General features: G+C 27.8%; 1 protein-coding gene across 2 annotated transcripts in view; it reads right to left on the reverse strand.

Moving 5' to 3' along the window:
* Positions 1-3,557: 3,557 nt before the first annotated feature.
* The window catches only part of LOC107443720 (phosphatidylinositol 3,4,5-trisphosphate 3-phosphatase TPTE2), a 30,296-nt gene continuing 10,743 nt past the window's right edge, over positions 3,558-23,110 (reverse strand). For both annotated transcript variants that reach the window (XM_016057676.4, XM_016057684.4), the window contains exons 6-16: positions 20,889-21,043; positions 19,877-19,941; positions 19,740-19,800; positions 19,586-19,667; positions 17,697-17,847; positions 13,528-13,608; positions 13,350-13,455; positions 12,058-12,155; positions 6,738-6,833; positions 6,517-6,590; positions 3,558-4,658 (exon numbers count right to left, since the gene is read on the reverse strand). In XM_016057676.4, the coding sequence (XP_015913162.1) occupies positions 4,544-4,658; positions 6,517-6,590; positions 6,738-6,833; positions 12,058-12,155; positions 13,350-13,455; positions 13,528-13,608; positions 17,697-17,847; positions 19,586-19,667; positions 19,740-19,800; positions 19,877-19,941; positions 20,889-21,043 (1,084 nt within the window). In that variant the 3' untranslated portion in view covers positions 3,558-4,543. The remainder of the gene's footprint in view (positions 4,659-6,516; positions 6,591-6,737; positions 6,834-12,057; positions 12,156-13,349; positions 13,456-13,527; positions 13,609-17,696; positions 17,848-19,585; positions 19,668-19,739; positions 19,801-19,876; positions 19,942-20,888; positions 21,044-23,110) is intronic.

The following is a 23,110-nucleotide window of genomic DNA, read 5'->3' on the forward strand; positions in this document are numbered from 1 at the left end:
CTATTCGTATCATGTGATTTGGGTCACTACTCGAATCAAGTGATTCAAAGCATGTAAACCGGATAACTGATTGTTATGAAGTGATTCAGATCACTAATTTAAATCTTGAGCTTTGGATCACTATTCGAATCAACAAATCAATTCAGTGATTCGGATCATTGAAGCAGTACCATCTAATCATTCAGCAATCATTGAATCAACTCTAGTGAGTAGTCATGATGTTAAGTGATTAAAAATTTAACCATTCATGAAATCGATTTCGAGTTTTTCGATTAAATACAAATTCTGTTTTCATATCAGAAATATGATAGTAGTACCGTCCCTCGAAAGCAATTTTTTTTCTATGAACGTATTTCCCCTTTTCTTGTATTCTTTTCCTCTGTTCGCTGTGGCGCATCTTTTTGTAGGAAAAAAATGAAGTCCTGACATATCAAATGAAATTTCTTCAAAAGATAATAAAAAAATCTTCACTTCATTTCACTTAAAATTTCTGTTAAGATTTGTGTTATAAATACACAAATCTTAACACCATAATCAATCTTATCTTAATCATACAAATCTTAACATAACAATAACCTCTTTTTCACCATAATTTTTTTTAATTAAGTTTTAGTTATAATGAAGGCAATGTTTAGTTTAGCTGCTTAAAATTTTTTATTGATTTCGGCTAATATTTTAGTAATTAATTTAAGAGGTTTAAAGATATGTTTGACAAGAAATTTAAAAAAAGATATAGCAGGACTAACTTTAGAAACATTTGATTAAAAAATAGAAGCATTTGATAAAAAATTCTAGGCTATATATTTAAAAACAGTTGTTTATTTTTTGAATTGTAAAGATTTTTTGAAGCAATTAAGAGCAAAATTTAGCAATTTTTTTCAAATTATTAGTAAAATGTAAGAAAAATATTTCCGATATTAGAAAAAAATTAGACTTGTTGAGAAAATTTAAGAAACCCAAACATTTTATATAAAAAAATTAACTTTTCTATTGTAATTTACGCGAAAATTTTTTAAAATCTGTAAAAAACACGACTAACAGCAAAAAAATCATCTTTCAAAAGTTTTAATAAAGCTTGTCACCTCCTATACCGACATGCCCTTCAAATAGAATTTAAGGCAACTTGCCTTAACAATAACCAGTCCCACTTATGATTTTAGCATAGGTACGTAATTATCTGCCAGATTTTAAACTAATTCCAGAAATATGTTTGACATGGTTTTTAAAAGGTATGACAAGATTTTAAAGTTTTACAAAGAACAAGGTTTTAATTTAATGCATTGTTTTAAAAAATTTCTATTTTTCTTTAATTTCCTATATATTTTAATTTTCCTATATATGTGTGTGGCGTAGAGTTCTCAGACTAGTGGAATTTAAAAAGTGCAGACAAAATAATCAGCCAAAAACTAGCTCATTTAATAGATTTCATTGAAATCTATTAAATAAGCTAATCTAATAATCTATTAAATAATATGAATAACCTTTAAGTGTGGGGAGAAAAGAAAATTCTATTATAACCTTACACTAGTTAACAATTTGATATTTTGAAGAAAACCCTTTTCATCATTTGAAACATCATAGTTTACTTTGATTATAAGAACTCATTATTTTCTATACTTCTATATAATTTTTCTATAAATTTCAAATTACCAAAGCAGTTTAAAAATAATTCTTTATGAAGTGCTTATCCATGATATAGCATCCTCTTAAAGCAGTAACAGGATGTTTATCTTCCTACAAAATTTAATAAAACAAAAGTGGTTTAAAGTAATAAACATTCCAAGATGAGTAAGAAAAACAAAACATGACCCTCTTAGAGTAAATAAACTAAAAATTCTGCTTCAACCTTTATGCCTGAGACTTTTGACAGGGAACAGTAAAAAATAAATTCAAATTTGGTTCTTCAAAGCAAAGTTATTTTATCTCACATCTTATCAGATTATTATGAATTTACAAACATTTAATATCATCTTCATATTTTATATATAGTTCAGATTATAGTGTGTTTTATCTAAATATTTCTATAGGTGATCAATTGAGAGTTAATGCAAAAAAGACACGCATCTTATTAAAAAAAATACAATTTTCACCTTAGTTGCTGAAAAATGTCACATGTAGCCTGTTTTAGGCAAAAGCAATTTTTAAACCTTAATTAAACACATTATATTAATAATGTTGGTGATCAGTAGCCGTCAAAAATTTTAATTTAAAAAATCTTTATTTCACAATTGTTACTGCTAAAAAGCAAACATTGAATTTTATGCTATTTTAGTAAATGTATTTTATGGATAAGTTGGATTATTATTATTTTTGCTAAAACACAGAATTTTTGTAATGGCACAAAGAACAGTTCAGTCTTCATGCACTTTTTTAAATATATGTCAAGGCATTTTTTCTCAACACATTTTAAAAAACTTTTTTTTAAGAAATATGCGGCATGCTTTTAACCTTAAAGTAACATTTAAATTTCCAGTTTTTTGCAATAAGCAGCTGAAACGAAAAGTGATTTCTTCAAATTTGCTTGATAAAACAGTTATTTTTAATATACATCAGTTGTTTATCTAACAGTTGTTTTTATACTATTAATTATTTAATATTCTAGATACTTTTAAATCCTCTATTTCTTTTGAAATGATGCACACTTTTGTATCAACCTTAGACTATTACAACAAATAGTAAATAAATCCCAGATTAAGTTGAAAATTCAAATCACAAAATTTTTAACATTTTAAACATTAACTGTTTAAAAAGACATTCATTATAAACATGCGATATGCTTAGAAATAAAACTAAATTTGTATGAAACTTTTTTCCTACTTTACTAAAAATTTAATACATGATGAACTGAACATAATATTAAATGCTGATTTTATAAAATTAATACTGCAAGACATTTTTTAACAATTGTAATTGGAAAAAAAATCATTCCTTAAAAGCATACTTTCTTTGGAACAGTAATTTAAAATTTGGTTTGAGACTAGCATCTCAATTGAAGGCTTGTTCTAAACCTATTTTAAACAATATATAAGATTTACTGCAGATTATATATACTTATATCCAAAACTCATTTCATTGCTTTAAAATTTTGAAAGATGTATATTTTTTGAAAAAATTTTCAAAACCTAATATTGATCTTTGATTATTTTATTAGAACAACTACTTTCAATGAAATGGTTTCAGGTTTTTACAGACAATGGTTGATGCACGGAGCATCTGAACTATTTCCTTCTTAATGTCAACATTTACCTCAATCTTTCTGGTTAAGAAAATGGTAAGCCAGTTTCATAACAACTTTCGGAGTGAAGAAAACACCTCCCTATCCAGGAGTGGAAAGTAAATTCTTGAAATTAAAACAAGATATAGGGAAATATTTTAGTTTCCGCTGTAAGGTTGAATAACAAGATAAAAATCAAAAACTTCTCAAAATGTAAAAAATTCAAGCGCTGTCTATTTTGTCTATTCAAGTGTTGTCCAGAAGGTAGCTCCATGTATTTTTCTTAAAATTGCTTTTATATTCCTAAATCAAAGTTAAACAATAAAAAAATAAATAACACAAATTTGAGATTCTCAGAAAAAATTTTATTTTTATGAAAGAAAGGTGACCATTTATATTGCTGCATATTTTGAAAAAGAATACAAAAAAATATAAACCATATTAATAAAATCACTGATGTAAAAACTAATGCAACAAAATGTAAACAAAATATTACACTGCAATTTTTTTTAACTTCACATAAAATGTTTGAAACAAAAATCAATCACCAAATAGCAAACATTTAAATGCAAATATTTGAAAAATACTAAGTAAATTTAGGAACTGTATGGAATGTTATAACTGGTAAAAAAAACACCACATTTAAATAATAATTTAAAGTAAATATTTAAGCTACCAATCACATAAAAGCAACAACTGTACAAAAATAGCTTTTATGGAAATAAATTACATATTTGAAATAAAAATAGTGTTTATACAATAAATAACATAAAAATGAGACTTTGTAGTGAAAATATACAATAGCTGAAACATGAGATCTTTGCATTATAAAATCTGTACAGCTGCAGTCAATAAAACTCATACATTAAAAGACATCATTAAAGGAAAAAAGTTGATTTAAATGATAATTTATTCTACTTTTATTATTTTAATGCTGTCTGATATACTTTACAAATGATATGCCTTCCAAATGAACATTTAGAGTATAAAAATAGTAGCTTAAATTAAAAGCAATGTTTATTGATAGGAAAGATATTTAGAGCAAATATATATAAAAGTAGAATAATTTTTTTAGATATATATTTGCAATATATTAAGCTCAGCAATTTTTTTACCCTGCTTTAATTGTATAATTCTTACTATATATCAATATTATATCTATACCTCTTGACCAATCAGCAAGCAATGAAAACTTATAAAATGCATCAATTTATAGCTTATGTAGCTACTAAATATGATGAAAATAAACCCTTAACAATTATTATCCATTGTCTTAAATAATTAATGGCCATTAAAGTACATATATAATTATATTTTAATTTAATGACATCATAGATTATCATCAGGTGGAGTGAATGACAGTTCAATACTAAGTTTCTCTCTAAACACCTTCCATGTTTTCGGCTTGTGGGGATTATCCAAATAATCTCTTTGCACACACAACCTAAAATGAAATCCAAAAATTAGCATTTATTTTAGATTAAAAATATTCAACGTGTTTTGATGAAAATATGCTTTGCAAACACATAATGGTATTTAATTTAGTCAGGATTCCCGTTTGTAATTTACATTTAAATTTAAGACCTTCTTAGATTTTCCAGACAAATGTCAAGGCTACTTTAAATTTTTTCCAGGTTAGGCAAATTAGTACATTATAGAAAAATTTTTATGAATAGTACATTTCTAAAATCTAAATTCAACTTTTTTTGCTTAGATTCAATGTTTAATTAAATATACAGTTCAAATGATAAACTGAGAGATTTAGTAATAAGATTGGTGCATGAATCATTTTGAAGTTTTCAATTTTATGTAATCTGTAATAAAAATTGTCTGTGAATCACTTATATTTTTTAATAGATAATAATAAGTTTTATAAAAAAGAAACAGAATTTGAATTCCAGAAAAATATTTTGATATTACAACTTAATTTCTCATTAAAAAAACTTACTTTTAAGCTAAATAAAAAGGAATAAAAACACTTAGACAAACTGAGAAAATAACTTAACATTAAGACGAAACAAAACAATACGACACGAAACATTCAGACTCTCAAATTAAAATTTGTAAGTTCAATGCTTGAACATTTGATCTAGTTCAAATAATATTTAAAATAGTATAAAAGGTTTAATTCAAGATAAGTTTTAAAACAAAAACAGACTGAAAAAACAAGATAAAAAAATTAAAATAAAGTACTGTCTGCATTTGACATTATTTTTGTTTAATTTTGAAACTTTTGTTTTTTTTAAGTAAAATTTAAATGTTTCTTTATTACTTACACAAAAATAAGAGCAATTTTAGCAAAATATTAACATATTAATTAAAAATCAAAAAGCTATACTAAATCTATATATAAAAATGTAAAGAACAAGTTGTAATCTTTGACACTTGATAAACAAGCAGGAAACTATCATTTAAAAAAATATATATACTAATATCAGAGAAAAGCCGATAATATTTTAATAGTTAATTTCATGTAGCTTGTATATTAATTTTTTCCTGTTCCTCATAATTTTTGAGTTTTGTTAACCTTTAAAAAAATGATCCCCAAAATCAGCATCCCATATGAATGGAAACTCAATATAACAATATCACTTAAAACAATCAATATCACTTAAAACACAACAAATCTGTTAAAGTTTTTTTTAATTTTTTATATATATTTGTTTCCTGCTCAAACTATAACAATATTTTTCAGTAGCTAATAATCCTAATCAAAAATGTTTCATGTTAGTTTTTTAGAAATTGTACATGCAGTAGTATTTTTACATACATTTTTCATGAATGAATTAGTTTGCACTAACAGCTAGGGCTAAAAATTAAAACATTTAAAGAAAACTGAAAATAAAACTTTTTTGCTTTCTAGTACCCTATTAATTACTAAAATGTTTAATTTGCAGAAAATAAATCTGTTTTTTTGCAGAGAATTTTGGGTACATTTTTATGCTTAATATTTTTCTGCTAGTGCTTGCATTTGGATATTCATGAAAAACTGTAAAAATAGAAGAAGTTGATAATTTACAAGACCCTGAGCATGTGTTAGTGGGGACCTTCAGTATGTTATTCAGAACTCTTTCCTACAACCTTGCCAAAAATTTAAAAAATGCAAACTTTTTTTGGATTGATTTCTGTTTAATTAAATTACATATACACTTGATTCTGAACATGTTTTACAATTACTTTCCTTATTAAACCAGAAACTCTATATGGAAAGAATAATTTATACTACAGTTTTAAAAATATAACTGAGCAAGAAAGGAATTTATGAAGCAATCAGTAATTGGAAAATAAAGTGAAAAACTTACTTAAAATCTTTTATAAAACTGGTGTGGAACCAAAAGTAAAACGGACAATTTTCATAGCCTTTAGGAACTCCTTTCTATAAGTAGAAAAGTAATGTAGCAAATAAACTTTAATATTAAATGAACTTATTCAGATAGGTAAATTTTTCATGGATTCTATTAGAAAATATTCCAGTTTAAAATAAACTTTCGTAATAAAATTCTCAAAGAAATAATCAACTTACAGATGAGCTTTGGAACCTAAGCTTAACATCACCTTGAAGATTAGGACAATTTAAAACAGAAACTTCCAATACATCTGCTTCTGATTTATATTCAGCCTGTAAAAAGAAAAACATTCAAGAATTTTTTTTCATAAAAAACTAAACTAACTGAATGGTAGCCCGAACAATCACAACTGTGCAGTTTAAAAAAAATGAGTACATAAATAAAAGTAAATAAATATAAATAGAATAAAACTTACAATTATCTAAATTTTATTAAGAATGATTTCCGGTCCTATAAAATATTACAGAAAGGGGTTTAAGTAAAATTGTTCATTTAGTGGAGCTTACTTACAACAGAAAATCACCCAGATAATCTTGCATTTGGATTGATAGAATATTGGCAATGGAATTGAGACAATCTATCAACTAGTACAGATGCTTATGCCAAGTAATTTTGAAAATTGAAGTCTAGTTTTATTGTATGTGTTTAGTATTTTTAATATATATGTGTTTATTGTTCATTATTAAAAAAATAATATATTATTTTAGTCTCTACAGTATACTTTCAGTTTAGACACTAAGTAATCTTTGACAGAGGAAGGTGGCATAATTAGGTGACAACAGTTTTTTAAATATGTAAAAGAATATCAGGGTGGCCACTCATATCAGATTTCAAATTTTTCCTGATTTTTCCAGGTTTTCAAGGTCAAAATCCTAGAATTTCCAAGTCATCATAGTTTTTTCCCTCATTAAGTGTAGGATGGGAACAAGAAAAAGTTTCAATATTATAAAGTTTTTCATATAAAATGTTATTATTTTAATATATCTTGGAAAAATAATTAGACTAAATTTATTTTAACAACTGAAGAAGATTTTGTTTTTTTATTTAAATTTTTATTGTTTTGGTGCATCATTAATTTTCAAAAACTAAGATTGACAAAATAATATGTTCAGTTTATAGAATATATTGTTTTTATAGAATAAAAAAGGTTTTTAATGTGTTACTTTAAGAAGTTTTTGCACAGATTGTACAAAATTGCAAATACTGAGTCACCAAAAAGCCTTGGAAAAGAATTGTTTGATAAATTTTCATGAAGCAAAAGAAAATAATTCCAGGCAAATATACATCAATAAATTTTTATATTCATTTATATTTTAATATAGAGCCCTTTTACAGTGTATTTCATCCAAATAGTGCTCTTTATAAAATTCATTATCATATTTACTTCAAACCAATATCTAAAGTAAAGAACAAAAAACTAAATTTTGTTTTTCCTTCTTAATAAACACATATAAATAATTTTTTATATATATATTCTATATTCATACATCATTTAACATGTTTCCCATACATTCTCTAGTTTTTGCCAGCTTTTTAAGGTAAGAGAATGAATAGTTTCGGAAATATCAATCTCAGGAATGCAAACATATACCAGCTTTCGACATTGTGATTACTACACAGTTCGAATTTTGTATCAAAAGAGATTTTTCCAGCATAAAAAAATTCCCTGATAAATCCAGGTTTGCAAGGTGGGTGGCCACCTTGGAATATAAAGCACAGTTTTGCTAGCAATTCATATTATATTAAAATTGTGCTTTTACATGGATTGGGATTCACGAGGAAAAAGTCTATGCTAATAATTAGTCTAAACTATTGGAAGTTTGAGATAAACTGAACAAAATCATACATTATAAAATAAAGTTCATGCTAGCAATGGTTGGCCCTAGAATGAAAATCACTGTTCAGAGGTTTAAATTAATGTAAATTCTGTGAGACTTTCAGTTCAAAGAACATTCTATAAAGGTTCTTCTTGTTTAGAAATATGGTAGTTAAAGGAGATTACCATTAATTTTATTTCATAAATTTGATGGAAGATTAAGATCCTTTATCTACGACAAAAATACAAGGAAAATTTTTGAACCTGTCAATAAAAATTGAGAAATAGTAACTATTTGGAAATTATAAAAAAAGCAGGGTAACATTGATACTGTCACAGATATAAAGATAAGGAGACAGAATGTAATGGGTCATTTTCAGCAGAAGAGAACAAACAAAACTGTAACAAAGACTGATTTAAAATCTGGTGGCTATAAGTCATGGGGAAGAAGGTTGGTAGATGTCGAAGAAGACTTTAAAATGTTAAAAATCAAGAACTAGACCGGGAAGCATGAAGAATGAAAAGCTGCCCCAAGGAAGGGTCCAACCTCATAGATTGTTTGGCCAATGAGAAGTAGTTAGTACATAAACAGTATTTAAGATGAGTTAATTAGAAAATATTTCTTCAACTTCAAAAGGCAGTAATCTATTTTTTCCTAAACTGTTTCATGAGGTTTTTTCCATTGAGAAGTTAAAAAATCAAATTCCTACACAAAGTTTATGACAAAATTTGAATTAAATATCTGAAAATTGCTGTAAACTGTAAATATATGGCCGAGACTGTAAACATATGAACCTCAGTTAACATACTTATGCATTCAAATAAATTTTGGTGATTAGATTATTTATTGTATTTAAAATGTTCTTTTCTAAGTATAGCATTTACCTTTAAAAACTGTATCAAGATAAAACAAGTTTAATTTATTATCTACACTGCGGCAACAAACAAAATGAGAAACTGATTATAAAAGTGCGACTCCAAAAACCTTTGTATACAGTTTAGTAAATTACTTTTAAAAAATGCTTATTAAAAATCATTACAAACTTTACACTTGCCAAAAAATCATTTTTGATTTACGCATTTTAAGAAGTTGGATGTTCTATCTTGGTCTTCGAAAAATGTCCAAATTTGATACACAATAGCTGCCAATTTTTATGTATCTTTTAGAAGATTTTAATATTATATTCAAATTGATTGCAAAATGTATGATTTTCTATCTCATTCTGGGATTTATAAATTTAATTTAAGATAATTTTAACCACCTCTAGATATAAATAAATTAAGTATAATATATAAATGTATAGAACCAGAATAGCTTAGTGGGGAAGGCACTAAACTGTCATTGTGAAGAACTGTGGTTTGAACCTCAGTGGTGACTTAAAGCTCACCAAGCTATAGATCAATGGATACCAGCTTGTCTGAAAAATAAAGGCAGCATATTCGCAAGTCTAAAAACATTGCCACAATCATGCCATTAAGAAATTGTAGAGCCTTAGCCTTCATGACCCCCTGGCTTAATGGGAGCTGTAGCAAGTAAGCTTTACTTTTTAATATAATTGTACGATATTATGTGATGGAGTCTTTAAGCACTGGTAACATTTTACAATAATTTTTCTTAGAAGTGATATTTCGATTTTGAATTTACTACTACTTGGGAAAATCTTTCTAGGATAGAGCAAAATTTAACACATGATATACAACATACTCACAAAATGCTGAATAGATTTTCAAAAAATTTGTTTTGTTTTAATCCTATATTTCATTGAGTTTGGTAATTCGTGAAAATTTTCTCACAAAATTCACCTTAAGTTAACTATAAATTGATCAATAGAATTTTCTTAAGATCCAAGTTTAGGTGTACAAAATAGCTGGAACCAATTTTTATGTTTTCTACAAAATCTTTCATCAAAGCATTTAACAAGCACTCTATTTAAATAGAAAAAAAATTAAATCTGTACGTATATACAGGGGTTGGACAAAATAGTAGAAATACTTCTATACTAAAACATATTTTTCATGTTTAAAAAGTAAAGAATAAGTAAATAAATAAATAGTCAGAAGTAAAAATAAATAAGGAAAGAATCATCTTATAACTTCAGAAGTGTTTATTTCAAGCGATTTCTCCAACACATCAATGAAGTTAAAAGCTTTTAGAGGTTTGAGAGACTGACAATAAATTACAAATGGAAAATAGTGTCTTTGAACACCCTGTGCCCAAAAATGTAGCAATAAATTTGTACCGTGCAAAAACTATTTTGATTATTATATGCACAAAATTAAATTAACAAAGTTAAATTGCACAAAATTTTATAAGTTCAGCTTAAATATTTATGAAAATATAAACATTTTTAGAAAAAAATTCTTTTTTATCTTAGGTTTTTTAACTATAACTTTAAAAATATTCAATAAAATTAAATAAAATTTTCAAAGCAATTTAAAATAAGTTAAAAAATGTTTGCTACGAAATTTGAATTTTTTTTAATGAAAACTGTACAATGTAATTAAAGTAATACTAGGCATGCACGGAAAATATTTAAGATGTTTTTTTCATTATTTTGTAGAGATTACTATTTGGCAACTAATGAAATAAAAAATCTGATTTTAATATCTTAAAAATTTAAGAAGATTCAAGCAATTTTCTAAGTAGTTTTTGTATTTTTTAAAAGAATCTCAAAATAATTAGGGGTTTTCTTCAAAAATTGTACTGCATCATAAGGCAAAATTAAATAAATAATAATACCCAACAAAAAAAGTTCATATATCGAAATATGATTGTATAGGGAAAGAAAACATGCAAAAGACACTTCTATGGGGGATAATTCCCAATATTGCTGGTGTAATTTTTAATAAATCTTGTTTAACAGTACAAAATGAAATTTGTGGAAAAATCACTTATTTTGAGCTTTCTTATAAAATACATGAAAACTACTTAGAAAAATGTTTGAAACTTTTTAAAAGATATTAAAATCTGATTTTTTTCTTTTTGAATGCTAAATACGATTCACTACAAAATCAAGAAAAAAAATTATTTTTCACACGCATGCACAGTATAAAAGAGCTATTTTAATTACTCATATCTTGCACAGTTTTTGAAAAAAAATTCTCAAATTTTAAAGCAAACATTTTTTAATTCATTTCATATTTCTCCAAAAATTTTGTTTGATTTTATTGAATATTTTGAGAGTTATAGCAAAAATACATAAAACAAAAAAAAAATACCATGTTTTCAATAAAAATACCCATATTTCCATTTCAAAATTTATAAAATGATTCTCTAAGTATTTTTTGAGAAAGATAATAAAAATAAGATAGTATAGAAGTGTTTCCATTATTTTGCCCAACTCATACATACTAATTGATAATACAAATATTTATGATTTAAATAGAAATAATATCTTTACATCGCCTTTGTTTCTGTGATTCAACAATGAAAGAGTATTCTATAATTTGACAACAATTCTCATTTAACATATTTCCTCAGGACTAGAAAAATATATTAGGATTAAAAAAGTTTCAAAAATATTAGATCAGTTAGTTATAAGGGTTACAAACAAATATTAAAGCAATTGAAAAATAAGACATTGGCAATATGTGCACGAAGAAGGGAAGAATTTAGTTCAGAATGACACAAAATTCATGTTATAAAAATAACATGAGAATAAAACAATTTAAAAACTTACCTGGCAATTCTTGTTTGATCCGAAATCACAGTCAAATACTTTAGTGCGGCCATTAAAGATTTCACAAGTGATATCTGAGCCATTTCCTTTTCCTATACCTAAATATAAAAGACTGAAAAATTATGAAAGAAAAAGTTTCAAAAATCAAGACTTGAGAACATCAAGGAAAATGTGACAAAACAGAATTTCAAGACAACTGAATCACCTGATCTGTTTTACATACATATATTTAAAAAAAAAAACTTCTAGCATCAAATAATTCAAATACAATCTAAACTAATTTAAGACTTATTGAAACATTTACCTTTCAATTTTAATAATAGAGACAGACAACATGAAACTTATTTGCATTGTGTTAATTAGAAAGGAAGATAAAGTTCAACCCCAGGGATAAAAAGTTAAGAAAACCAAACATCTAAGATTATAGAGCAATCCTCTCATACTCATAAAGCTTCTGTAAATATCTTCATATCATATATTTTATAAAACAATAATTCTATGACAATAAGTAATACACAACATGAACAGGGCAGATCCTCTTAAGTGTTTCCATTTGAATGTTCATGTTTCCCTCATAAGTAAGGTGAATTCTGTAGCAAGGAAAGAGATTCAACCACTTTTATTCTATAACAAGCTCTGCTCTGTTTATGGTTGAGAAAGGGAAAACATCCTCACAAGATTCAGTGCTGGTTTTTGATTATATTCAGAGCAAAAAAAGGAACTTTATAAGAACACTATAAGCTTTAGCTTTATGATTGGTTAACAGCTAATTCAGCTATGCCACAAAATGAAAATTTGACTAGTTGTCCATGTGAAAGTAGTTCATGTTTAAAGGAGAGATCTTTTTAATTCAAAAATAATTTTCTCTCTAGTGTTAAATAAAATTACTTAGTATTTGTCTAATTTTTTTATTCATTTTTATATCCCTTCAAATTTATCTGATATTAATTCTAAAGGTTCTGTCTACCAGGTAAATCATATAATAGTTAACCAGGTTCTGATATTATTTCTGTCATGACATGGTAATTTAAAATCTTCACTATTCAACTCTTAATTCAATAACCAAGTGACTACTTTAATTGACCATGTTTAGTAAATTTCGCCTGGAATATGAAACAGCCATTTGCATTTTTTAAGAATTACACAGACTTATTTTGAATATGCTCTTCTAACTTCATTACTAAATAATGTGAACAGCAGAGATTAAAATCTGATAAGAGTTATAATTTATGTATTATTCCATTTACATCAAAAAGTTACTTAGTGATGAAAGAGTACAAAATAGTTTTTACCAGCTAAAGCAGTTATTCTGATTTTTCTTAACTTTAAAGGTATTTCTTCAGGTGGTAATCCTTTAAATTTTTCTTTAACTTCTTGAAAGTAACCAACATAACGATTCTAAAAAAAATATAAACTTTAAGCATCTTACAATAGTTCTTAAAAATCATGTTACAAAACCTCTAAATTTACCTGACTAGGAGTTTCCACACCTTGGAATTTATTACTTTTTGAAAGATCAGTTCGACGATTTCCAAAATAATCCAAGCTTGCCTAAAGAAAAATATGATATAAATATACAATCATGATCTTAAAATTCTATGATATTCATACAGGTTTAAAATAAAACCTACTTAAGGCACGCTAAAATAATCTCCAAAAGAATAAATCCCTAAAAAACAAGCATCTATCACTAGAAGAGTGAATACCCACTCCATGATGTGGCTTTAATTCAATTTCAGGCAACAACTTAATTCATTAATGACTTGAATCTTAAAGACTTGTACAAAAAAGCGTTTTCACAATTTTTAAAAAACTCTTAAATTTATATTTAATTTAATGTTCAATAAACTTAAACCATTAATGCATTTTTTAGAAATAAATAATTCTTTAATAAATTGTTGAACTTTGATAAACTGTTGATAGAAGATTAAAAATGTATAACAAAAGTTAACTATAATGTTTTACAATTACACTTATATACAATCATTGAATTTCTTCTTCCTAATCCCCAAAATTAGCAGGGCTAAACAATATCCATGAAATTCATGACCCGGAGGAAGTCGGCCACCAAAAGTGGGTTTTCTAGAATGTCCAGTCCAAGTGTTCTCTTGTCCAGTCCAAGTGTTCTCTTGTCCAGTCCAAGACAGTCCAGGATATGTTGGGGAGAAGCCTGCATGTTGTGGCACCTGGAGCAGTTTGGGAAGATTTCAACACTACCCTCGAACGAAAAAGACTTAAGGTGGCCGCTGGTAAGAGCCGTCTGATCCTTGCGGTTCCACCGAATGTTGAGTACACCTCCTGGACGGGTGTTCAGATACCAGTGACGTTTGGGGGTACGAGCCAGGAAACATTGTCTTCATTTTTCTTTTTCGATGCCAGTCCCATGAAGGTGAGTGAATTTGTACTCAAAGTTTCTTCTGTCCCCTCCTTAGCCAGAGTGTCGGCGATATCATTGCCCTGAACCCAGACATGAGAAGAGATCCACTGGAGGTGGACTTCACACAGTCGTGAGAGGGTTTTAAGTTTGTGCAGGATTGAAGCTCCTATTTTGTCTCTCACTTTCCTCCAATGCGATAAGTACTGTATGGAACTGAGACTGTCAGAGAGTATCCAGATATTATCGTGATCCTGTAGTGTTAGAAGAGAATCCAGGGCAGTATCAATAGCAATGAGTTCACTTCTAAAAACTGGGCAGCAATCGGGATTCCTTTTGGTGAAGTTAAAGGAGTAATTAATTGATTTAATGTAGACACCGCTGCCAGATGATGATGCATCCGTCTGTACACCAGTATTGAGTGTTTGGGGATAGTATTTATAACCTCCAAAGCAAGTTGTTTAAGCAATACTGGGTGATCCAATTTCTTGTTAACTTGTGATGAAAGGTGTTGATGGAAGTAAACACCAGGAAGTCCTTCAGTTGGGTTTATAAATTGTTTATTAAGGCTATCATTGAATTTAAATAATAAATAGCAACAGCTGATAATAAATACAGAATAGCTAAATGTTTTCAATTATAAGTATGCAATATCATTTTCAGAAAAATATAAAATACACTCATGTACAGTGTGGCAACAAAAAAAAACAGGCCACCCGGAATAACTTCTGATCTAATCCTCAGATCTACACATTCTCCTGTAAGATTTCGGTACTTGAAAATTATTGTGGTAATCAAGAATGTTTTTTGAAAAGCTTATTAACACTAGAAGTATTGCATGTAACCATTTAAATTATTTTGGCGATTATTGAGAACCTTGATTAGGCAAAGTAAGTTTGTGAAAAAGCTTTCATAACTGTTTAAAAGGATAAAGTGATAAGTTTAAAGGATTTGGAAAGTGTGCTAAGTAGGTAGAATGAAATATTTCATACATCAATATTCATACATTATTTTAAAAGGCATTTCTTATATTGAGTAACATGACATCAATATTGCTCCTCAAGTTAACCTGCATTTTTAATATACTTCTCTTTTAAGGTAATTATTTTTAATGTAAAAAAAGTGTTAATTTGGACGATTATATTTTTACATACTGGCACTTTTTAATACCAATGATTCTTTTACATCCTCTTCACTACTGAAGTATAAAGGACTATAGCAAAAAAAAACGTATTTTACAGTTCCGAATTTCTATATTATTGTCATAAGTCACAATAATTGCCAGAGGGTTATTAATTTTAGATCCTCATACAAGGACCTCAGGCTTTAACAAAGTAAAATAATATAAATATTTCAAGTGTTACATTGCACCTAAGGTAGGAACAAACATACATAATGATGTATTATGGTTTACTTAAATACAATGATGAATAAATTTAATAATTAGACAGAAAAAAAAAATATTTAAAAATATGAAGTTTTCTTACATTGAGATGCAATACTAAATACAATACCAATGCATTACTACACGATATCTCAATTTAATAACTATTTTAATTATGCAAACGCAAAATAAATAATTATTTAAAGGAATCTAACATTAACTATAAAAAATATTTAATTCATGGGGGTGAAATTTCAAAATTAAGGAAAAAATACAAAAGTTAAAGTTATTAAATATTAATTTTCCTTCCAATGCCAACGTGATTGACATTTTTCATTCAGGCATCAGTAGGGCAGATTTGTTGGTCACTCTTTAAGGGTACCATATTAGGTGGGCCAACATTGCTCCACAGTAAGGAGAGATAGTACAGAGAATGAAAGAACATCCATGTCTTGTCCGGGATTCGAACCCAGGACATTTCTGAGTGATGTCAGCTCCCTCACAACTATACAGTTTGGTCAGCTTTCATTAAGTGTATGTAAGTACAGTGTGCCAAAAAAACAGACCCCCTGAGAAAACTTTTGCTCAAATGATTAGATCTTCACATCCTAAAACTCATTCTTAATGGTTCAAAGGGGTGACCTCAAATATGCTAGTTGTTAAGGGAAGACAATGTTTCAAGTTACAAAATCAGAGAAAAACAAACTTTCTTTGAATAAACATCCTTTATTCAACGGATTAGGATTTTTGACCCCCAAAATATGAGGGATAGCTGCAATCTGTGAAATAAGGTTCCCATAGTTTGATCAAGAGCGTGTTTCAAAGTTTGAACCCCTTAATGCTAATTTAACTTTTTGAGTATTTTATTATATCTCCAGAACATTTTAAGCGAATGGAAAAAATTCTGCACACAGTTATAGAATTCCTTTATCCAAAATGAATTCTATGCAAAAAATAAATATCAGTAAATATTTATTATTTTATTAAATAGTCAAAAAAAGTAAAACTAACATTAAGGGGTCCAAGAAGGGTCCATTGAAGGGTTCTCTTAACCAAACTATTAGGACCATGCTTCTGAGTTTGAAGCTACCCTCTATATTTTGGGGGTTAGAAATGCAAATCCATTGAAAAAAAGGTATGCTTATTCAGAGAGAGTATGTTTTTGTGTCTGATTTCATAACTTAAAATATCGTCTGCACTAAATAATTAGCATATTTGAAATCAAACCCTCAAACTATTAAGATTGAGTCCTAGAAGGAGAAGATCCAATCATAGATTAAAAGTTATTCAGGGTGGTCCAGTTTTTTTGGCGCATCAGAAATGGTGGAGAAGTGAAATTGTTCACAAATGTTCAGTAAGCCACTCATAGTCATAACTAGGTAGTTAGGACACAGAGGATGCATATGAATAATTTTTTATCCGGTCGAATTATTGGCTGCCTAGAATGAGGGTGAACTCAGGTGGAAGCATCCAAGCAACTTGGAATTGCCAAAAGTGTCATGTTTGGACTTTGGCAATGATTCTAAAATGAAAGAAATGTTAATAGAAATTACAGTACAGATTACCCCCTCTCCAAATAATAATGCCAAGAAAACCAGGCATTCAGCAGAAACAGCCAAAAGAAACAGATAGAACACAGGACCAGCCTCTTCAACTATATGCGCCAACGGGTATGACAGTTTCAAAGAAAACCGTGTACAGACGTTTAGGAAATATTAGTCAATAAGCTCATCTAAATCCTGTCAGAAGTGTTCTGCTAATGGTAACTCACAGTTGTTAACAATTAGCATGAAGTAGATTCTCTTTTTAATAAAAACTTATGAAAAAAGAAAATATGATTTTAAGTATTCAAAAAGTTAAAAGTTCAAAACTTCAACTAACTTCAGCACTGCCAAAAAGACCAGCTTCAACAAGCCAAACACAGATCATTGTGCCAGTTCTTCCTTTTCCACCTTTACAATGAACAGCAATAACATTGTTCTTATCTTGGTCTAGCCATTCTCTCACATCTTTAACAAACCGCACCATGTCCCTAGACAAAAATAGAGATTACATTTAAATAAAAATTAAATAGAAAATTATTATTTAAAAAAAAATAAATTTAATAAAACTAACAATAGGAACATTAATTAACATTATATTCACAATGAGTATTTACTAACATATTAGAAACAGCAAAGAAAATGAAAACAATTATAAACAAATTTCAACACTTTAGAAGCCAAGTTTGGTGCTATCCTGGAAAGTTTAATGAAATTAAACTGAATATTGTATATTAATAATAACTTTTCTACATAAAATCTATGTTTAAAATAAATTGAGCATGACCTGAAAAAACTGAATAAAAAATAGTAAATCACTTTAGTTAAGGTTATTTTAAACTATTCTCATACACATTGGTTATTTTAAACTATCCTCATACAAGTTGTAATAAAATCACTTAAATGTGTTTTAAACTTTTTGAATGTGTAAACAAATCAATCATAACCTGTTTAAATATTTTTAAGACAATTTGTTTAATACTCATACAGAGCAGTTTTTCATGTATGCAAGTTATCACATATTATGCTCATTAAACTCCTCATACAAGTTGTAATAAAATCACTTAAATGTGTTTCAAAAAAGTATTGAAACTTTGATTTGAGATGCAAAATCCACAATTTGTAATGAAATTAAGGATAAAAGATTAATGCAATTATTTTTATCACAAAATCACAAGTAACAGTCTTGCATTTTGTCCAATTTAATTGCATGCAATTTCTAAGTTTCCAAAAAGCTCACATTTTAATTATAGCTTTTTTGTGTAGTTTTGATGGCAAGCATGATGGTTTTTGATTGAAAACTATGTTGGTTCATCAAAGAAACCATAAAACATTTTCATCTTGGGTAGCTATAAAAAGAACTGGAAATTGTCCAGAGGAAGAAAACCACGAGAATCAGAAAACAAATTGTGTTTTAATTTTTAACTATTATCTGATTAAAACAAATCAATCATAACCTGTTTAAATATTTTTAAGAGAATTTGTTTAATACTCATATAGAGCAGCTTTTTATGTACGCAAGTTATCACATTTTATGCTCATTAAACTCTACATAAAAACTAATCTATTAAAAACTTTTTATGTTGTCTAAAGATTGTTAATTTTTCTGCAAGGCACTAGTCCTCAAATGGTAATGAGGCTTTTTTAAAGAAACTTTAAATCCACACAAATTAAATCACCACGTATAATTTAATAAACACCAAATTTCTAATCAATAAATTATAGAGTTAAAGAGTATTTCAGAATCAGAGTGCAAAATTTCTTTCTTTGCTTAAGATTTCTCTTTATTGCACTCAATGTAAACTTCTGTTAATTCAATTTTCTACAAAAGAATTCATTTTTAAACACAACCACTATTTTTAAAACATCTAATTTAAAATAAAAAGCATTAAGCTGGATTGTCAAAACTCTGCAGAGAAAGGTAGTTTGGTTTAAACTAAAATGAAACAGTCTCTAGATTATTCTACATTTATAACAAAACAAGCAAGCTTCAATTTAATGAAATAGTGAAAAAAAATCATGTGACAAGAATGACTTAGCCTTTGCATACATGAAGAATTTTCAAACTGATTGAGAAATCCAAAAGTTACTTGGAAAAAAAAAAACAATTTTTCTTAAAGGTTACTGAAGTTATCAGTTACTTGAACTTACACTGAGAAATTTAATGTACAATCAATCTTTTATTTCTGAAACATAATAAGAACTTTAAACGAAAGCATGTCCACTCACTTAATTGACGGAACATTATGATCATCAATAATGAATCTTTCAACTCTGCCGTGAAAATAAGTATCATCATATGTCTTTTCACCTTAAAAAAAAGGTCCAGTTAATTTTTATTTAAAAAAATATTTAAAGGGTATAATATTTAAATTTAACTTACTGCATAAATTGTACACCTTATAGTGATCTTTATGCTTATAATCCAGGAAACGTGCCACTTCCTACGAAAATAAAATTATAGAGAGAATCAGTTAAAAGTTAAATTCTCAAAATCTCATAATTTAAAAAGAAATTTACTTTGATAGGATTTCTGTATAGGGACATTTTTCCATGAGATGGGAAAGACATTGCTATTACTCTTTCTGCAAAAAATAAATTGAAAACAATAAAATACCAAAATAATTATTAACATAATTAAAATAATAAAGTAAAAAATTAAACAATAATTTAAAATTTTATTTGAGTTATAGTGACCAAAAAAGTAAAAAAAAGCTTTAATAAGTTTAATGTAAGATAAGCTCATTATCCATGGAGTTATGTATTGCAGGATAAACAAGCTCCACAAATAATTACAACACAACCAAATGATGATCTAAATCAACAAAAAATTTTGAAAAACAAAATACTGACTGATGGACAAAATACTTTGGATACTAACTAATTGCCACAGCTCAATGCAATTTCTTAATAACTGAACCCACATGGGGGACAAGACTAGCATCTCCATGTATAAATTAAAACTTATTTCACTTCAGCATAATATACACATGCAATGGATTCCTTCCCACGTGAATTTACATAGAAATGACTTGGCAGATGCAAGAGCAGGCTGCTACCTCTCTTCCGCTTCCACTCTGGAACTATCATATTTCAAGCTTTTTTCAAGGAAACAATCTCAAATTAAGAAGGATTGGTTGGTACCTCCTACTCACCATTTAGTATCTGGGTAGTAGGCCAGGCCCAGCATTGATCCTCTTTTATAACAGGAAAATCTGTACCTGTATCAAGCACCACACAAGTGACCATTTATAGAATTTACATTTCTCAAGGGTATAAAAACATAGTGACACAAACACCAGACTTCACCTAAGCATATATTGAACTGTTAGGCACTCACATGGGAGGAAATTGATTTGTCTCCTCATCTTGTGTATAATTGTTTGAATGTCAACAGATTCTTAGATCTGCATTGAAGATGGGAGAAAAGAAACAGCAGCATACTTATTTAAACTGAGGTAAATACAAACACTTTTACATTAATTTCATTGTGTGAGCTTTATTTACAAAAATAAGACTTAAAAATTTTTACCTGTAACATAAGTCAGATCTAAGTCAAAACCATCTTTTTGATATCTCCTTTTATTTTGAGATACCATTTGGCGAGCACCTTTAACCAAATTTTTTCTTTCAGTGTATAAGCGAACAAATCCTACAACTCTAATTAAACGCCCCACAACAACAAGTCTAAAAGGAAAATATAAGGGAAACATTAAAAGGAGAATAAATATAAGAAATATTTAAATGACATGGATATAAAATGCTCTTTATACATAAAAGGGTATTTTCAAACTTTTTTTACATATGCTGTCTTAAATGAGTAAAAATGCACCAGCATACACTTCTGGTTTTAGAAATACATCTAAAAAATATATTACAAAGGAAAAATAAAAAATATTTCCTGCATTAATAAACTTAAGATAAAATAGCAGGCAAAACTGATAATTACGAGGTTTGTGAATTTCTATTCTTTCTGTAAATTGAACTTCAAAAAAATTACACATTAACTATTTGTATATGTTACCGGCAAAATATGAAATCCGGCATTATATAGAATGCCTAGGCATTCTATATAATGCCTAAAACTAAGGCTCCTATACTATCAGAGCTGACCTATCAAGCAATATTGGAGCAAAAAGGTTCGCAAGTTAACGTTATGTTAGTATTGTGCTTATGTTAGCTCTTTGGAGCAAAAATAGATGATGAGTCGGCCTGTCTAATTCAGGGGTTCTACCTAAAACTAGTCGGCAAATTATGAAATGATTTATATTTCACACATTGCCTAGGCATTTTATAGAATGCCAAATGAGAGACCGGTAAAGTATGAAAGAAACGTCCTGATGAGGTTATTATGTAAATGATGTGTATGTTACTGTGAATGACCGAAATCAGTGGTTATTGACAATCCGGTGAATGTTGACAATCACAGTCGGTTTGGTGAATGTTCGAAATATTTATTACATCCGATTTGATATTAATTTATTCGTGGATATAATTACATTTATTCGATATTTTAATACTTTCTGATGATAGATAAGAAGAAACATCAGCGTAGGGCATACCAGGCAAATGTATACCGGCCAATGGCACTTGACCTTAAAAAAACAGTGTAGGGTATACCGGGCAGTGACACTTAACTAGACCTAGTATATATTTCGGACATTTACCAAAGGTCTAGTTAAGTGCCACTGCCTGGTATACCCTACACTGATATCTTTTTTAAGGTCAAGTGTCATTGCCCGGTATATATATGCCCAATACTCCAAACACTGACGTTTCTTCTAATCTAATGATTGTCAACATTCACTGGTGAAAGTCAACAACCACCGATTTCGGTCATTCACAGTAACATGCACATCATTTACATAATAACCTTGATACAATCTATAGTATTGTCTGTGGAGAATTATGTTTAGATATAAAACAAAATTTAACTAATAACTTTTTAATTTTTAATAAAACAAAGCAGATTTATAAATTTAGTACATATTTTGACTATGTGTCACCAGACATTTAAAATAACTCCCCTCATTCAGTAATATGAGTACTATAATCAGTAAAAAAATATTTAAGTAGATTTATTACCTATTTTATTGTTACATATTTATAATAGTTAAAATGAAATTTTTGTTTTAATATTGCAGTTAGCAATTAAAATATTAAAATTTTTTCTCTTAAATTTAGTATTTAATAACTAGATTTTTAGATTTCAAATCCTCTTCAGAAGTGGTAAAAATTACAAAGTATGAATAATACTGAAAAAGATTTAATCATTATTAAGGAAATACTCTCCAATACTAATACATCAAAAAATGTATTAATTTATATTGAAAATTGTGAAAATTAATTAGATACTGATTTCAGATATTTAAAATTAAATGAAAATAAAATGAAAAAAATACCTAACATATTGATGTTCAAACCAGACTTTGGAGTTCAATTTACAGTCTGGCTCACATTTACTGAAACAAATAACAGATTTCGATTTGGATGAGGTGTGGAAATTTAAAAATTTTCAAAAGTTCATTCAGGGTTCAGCCTTAAACTGTACATAAATAATTGCTTAATGTAATTCTTGTGAACGAGTCACTGAATTTTTTTCAGGAACATTATTTTGTCCCACTAGTAGGCTTCAGTGATTTCCTAAATTTAAAATTTTATGGCCAATCTAAAGACAAAAAATAAATTTAAGCAAAACACATTATCACATATTACTGAAGAGTTTTCGATGGGTTTATCCCCAAGAGTTACAAC

Source organism: Parasteatoda tepidariorum, chromosome X2, assembly GCF_043381705.1.
Source record: "Parasteatoda tepidariorum isolate YZ-2023 chromosome X2, CAS_Ptep_4.0, whole genome shotgun sequence".
NCBI lineage: Eukaryota > Metazoa > Arthropoda > Arachnida > Araneae > Theridiidae > Parasteatoda > Parasteatoda tepidariorum.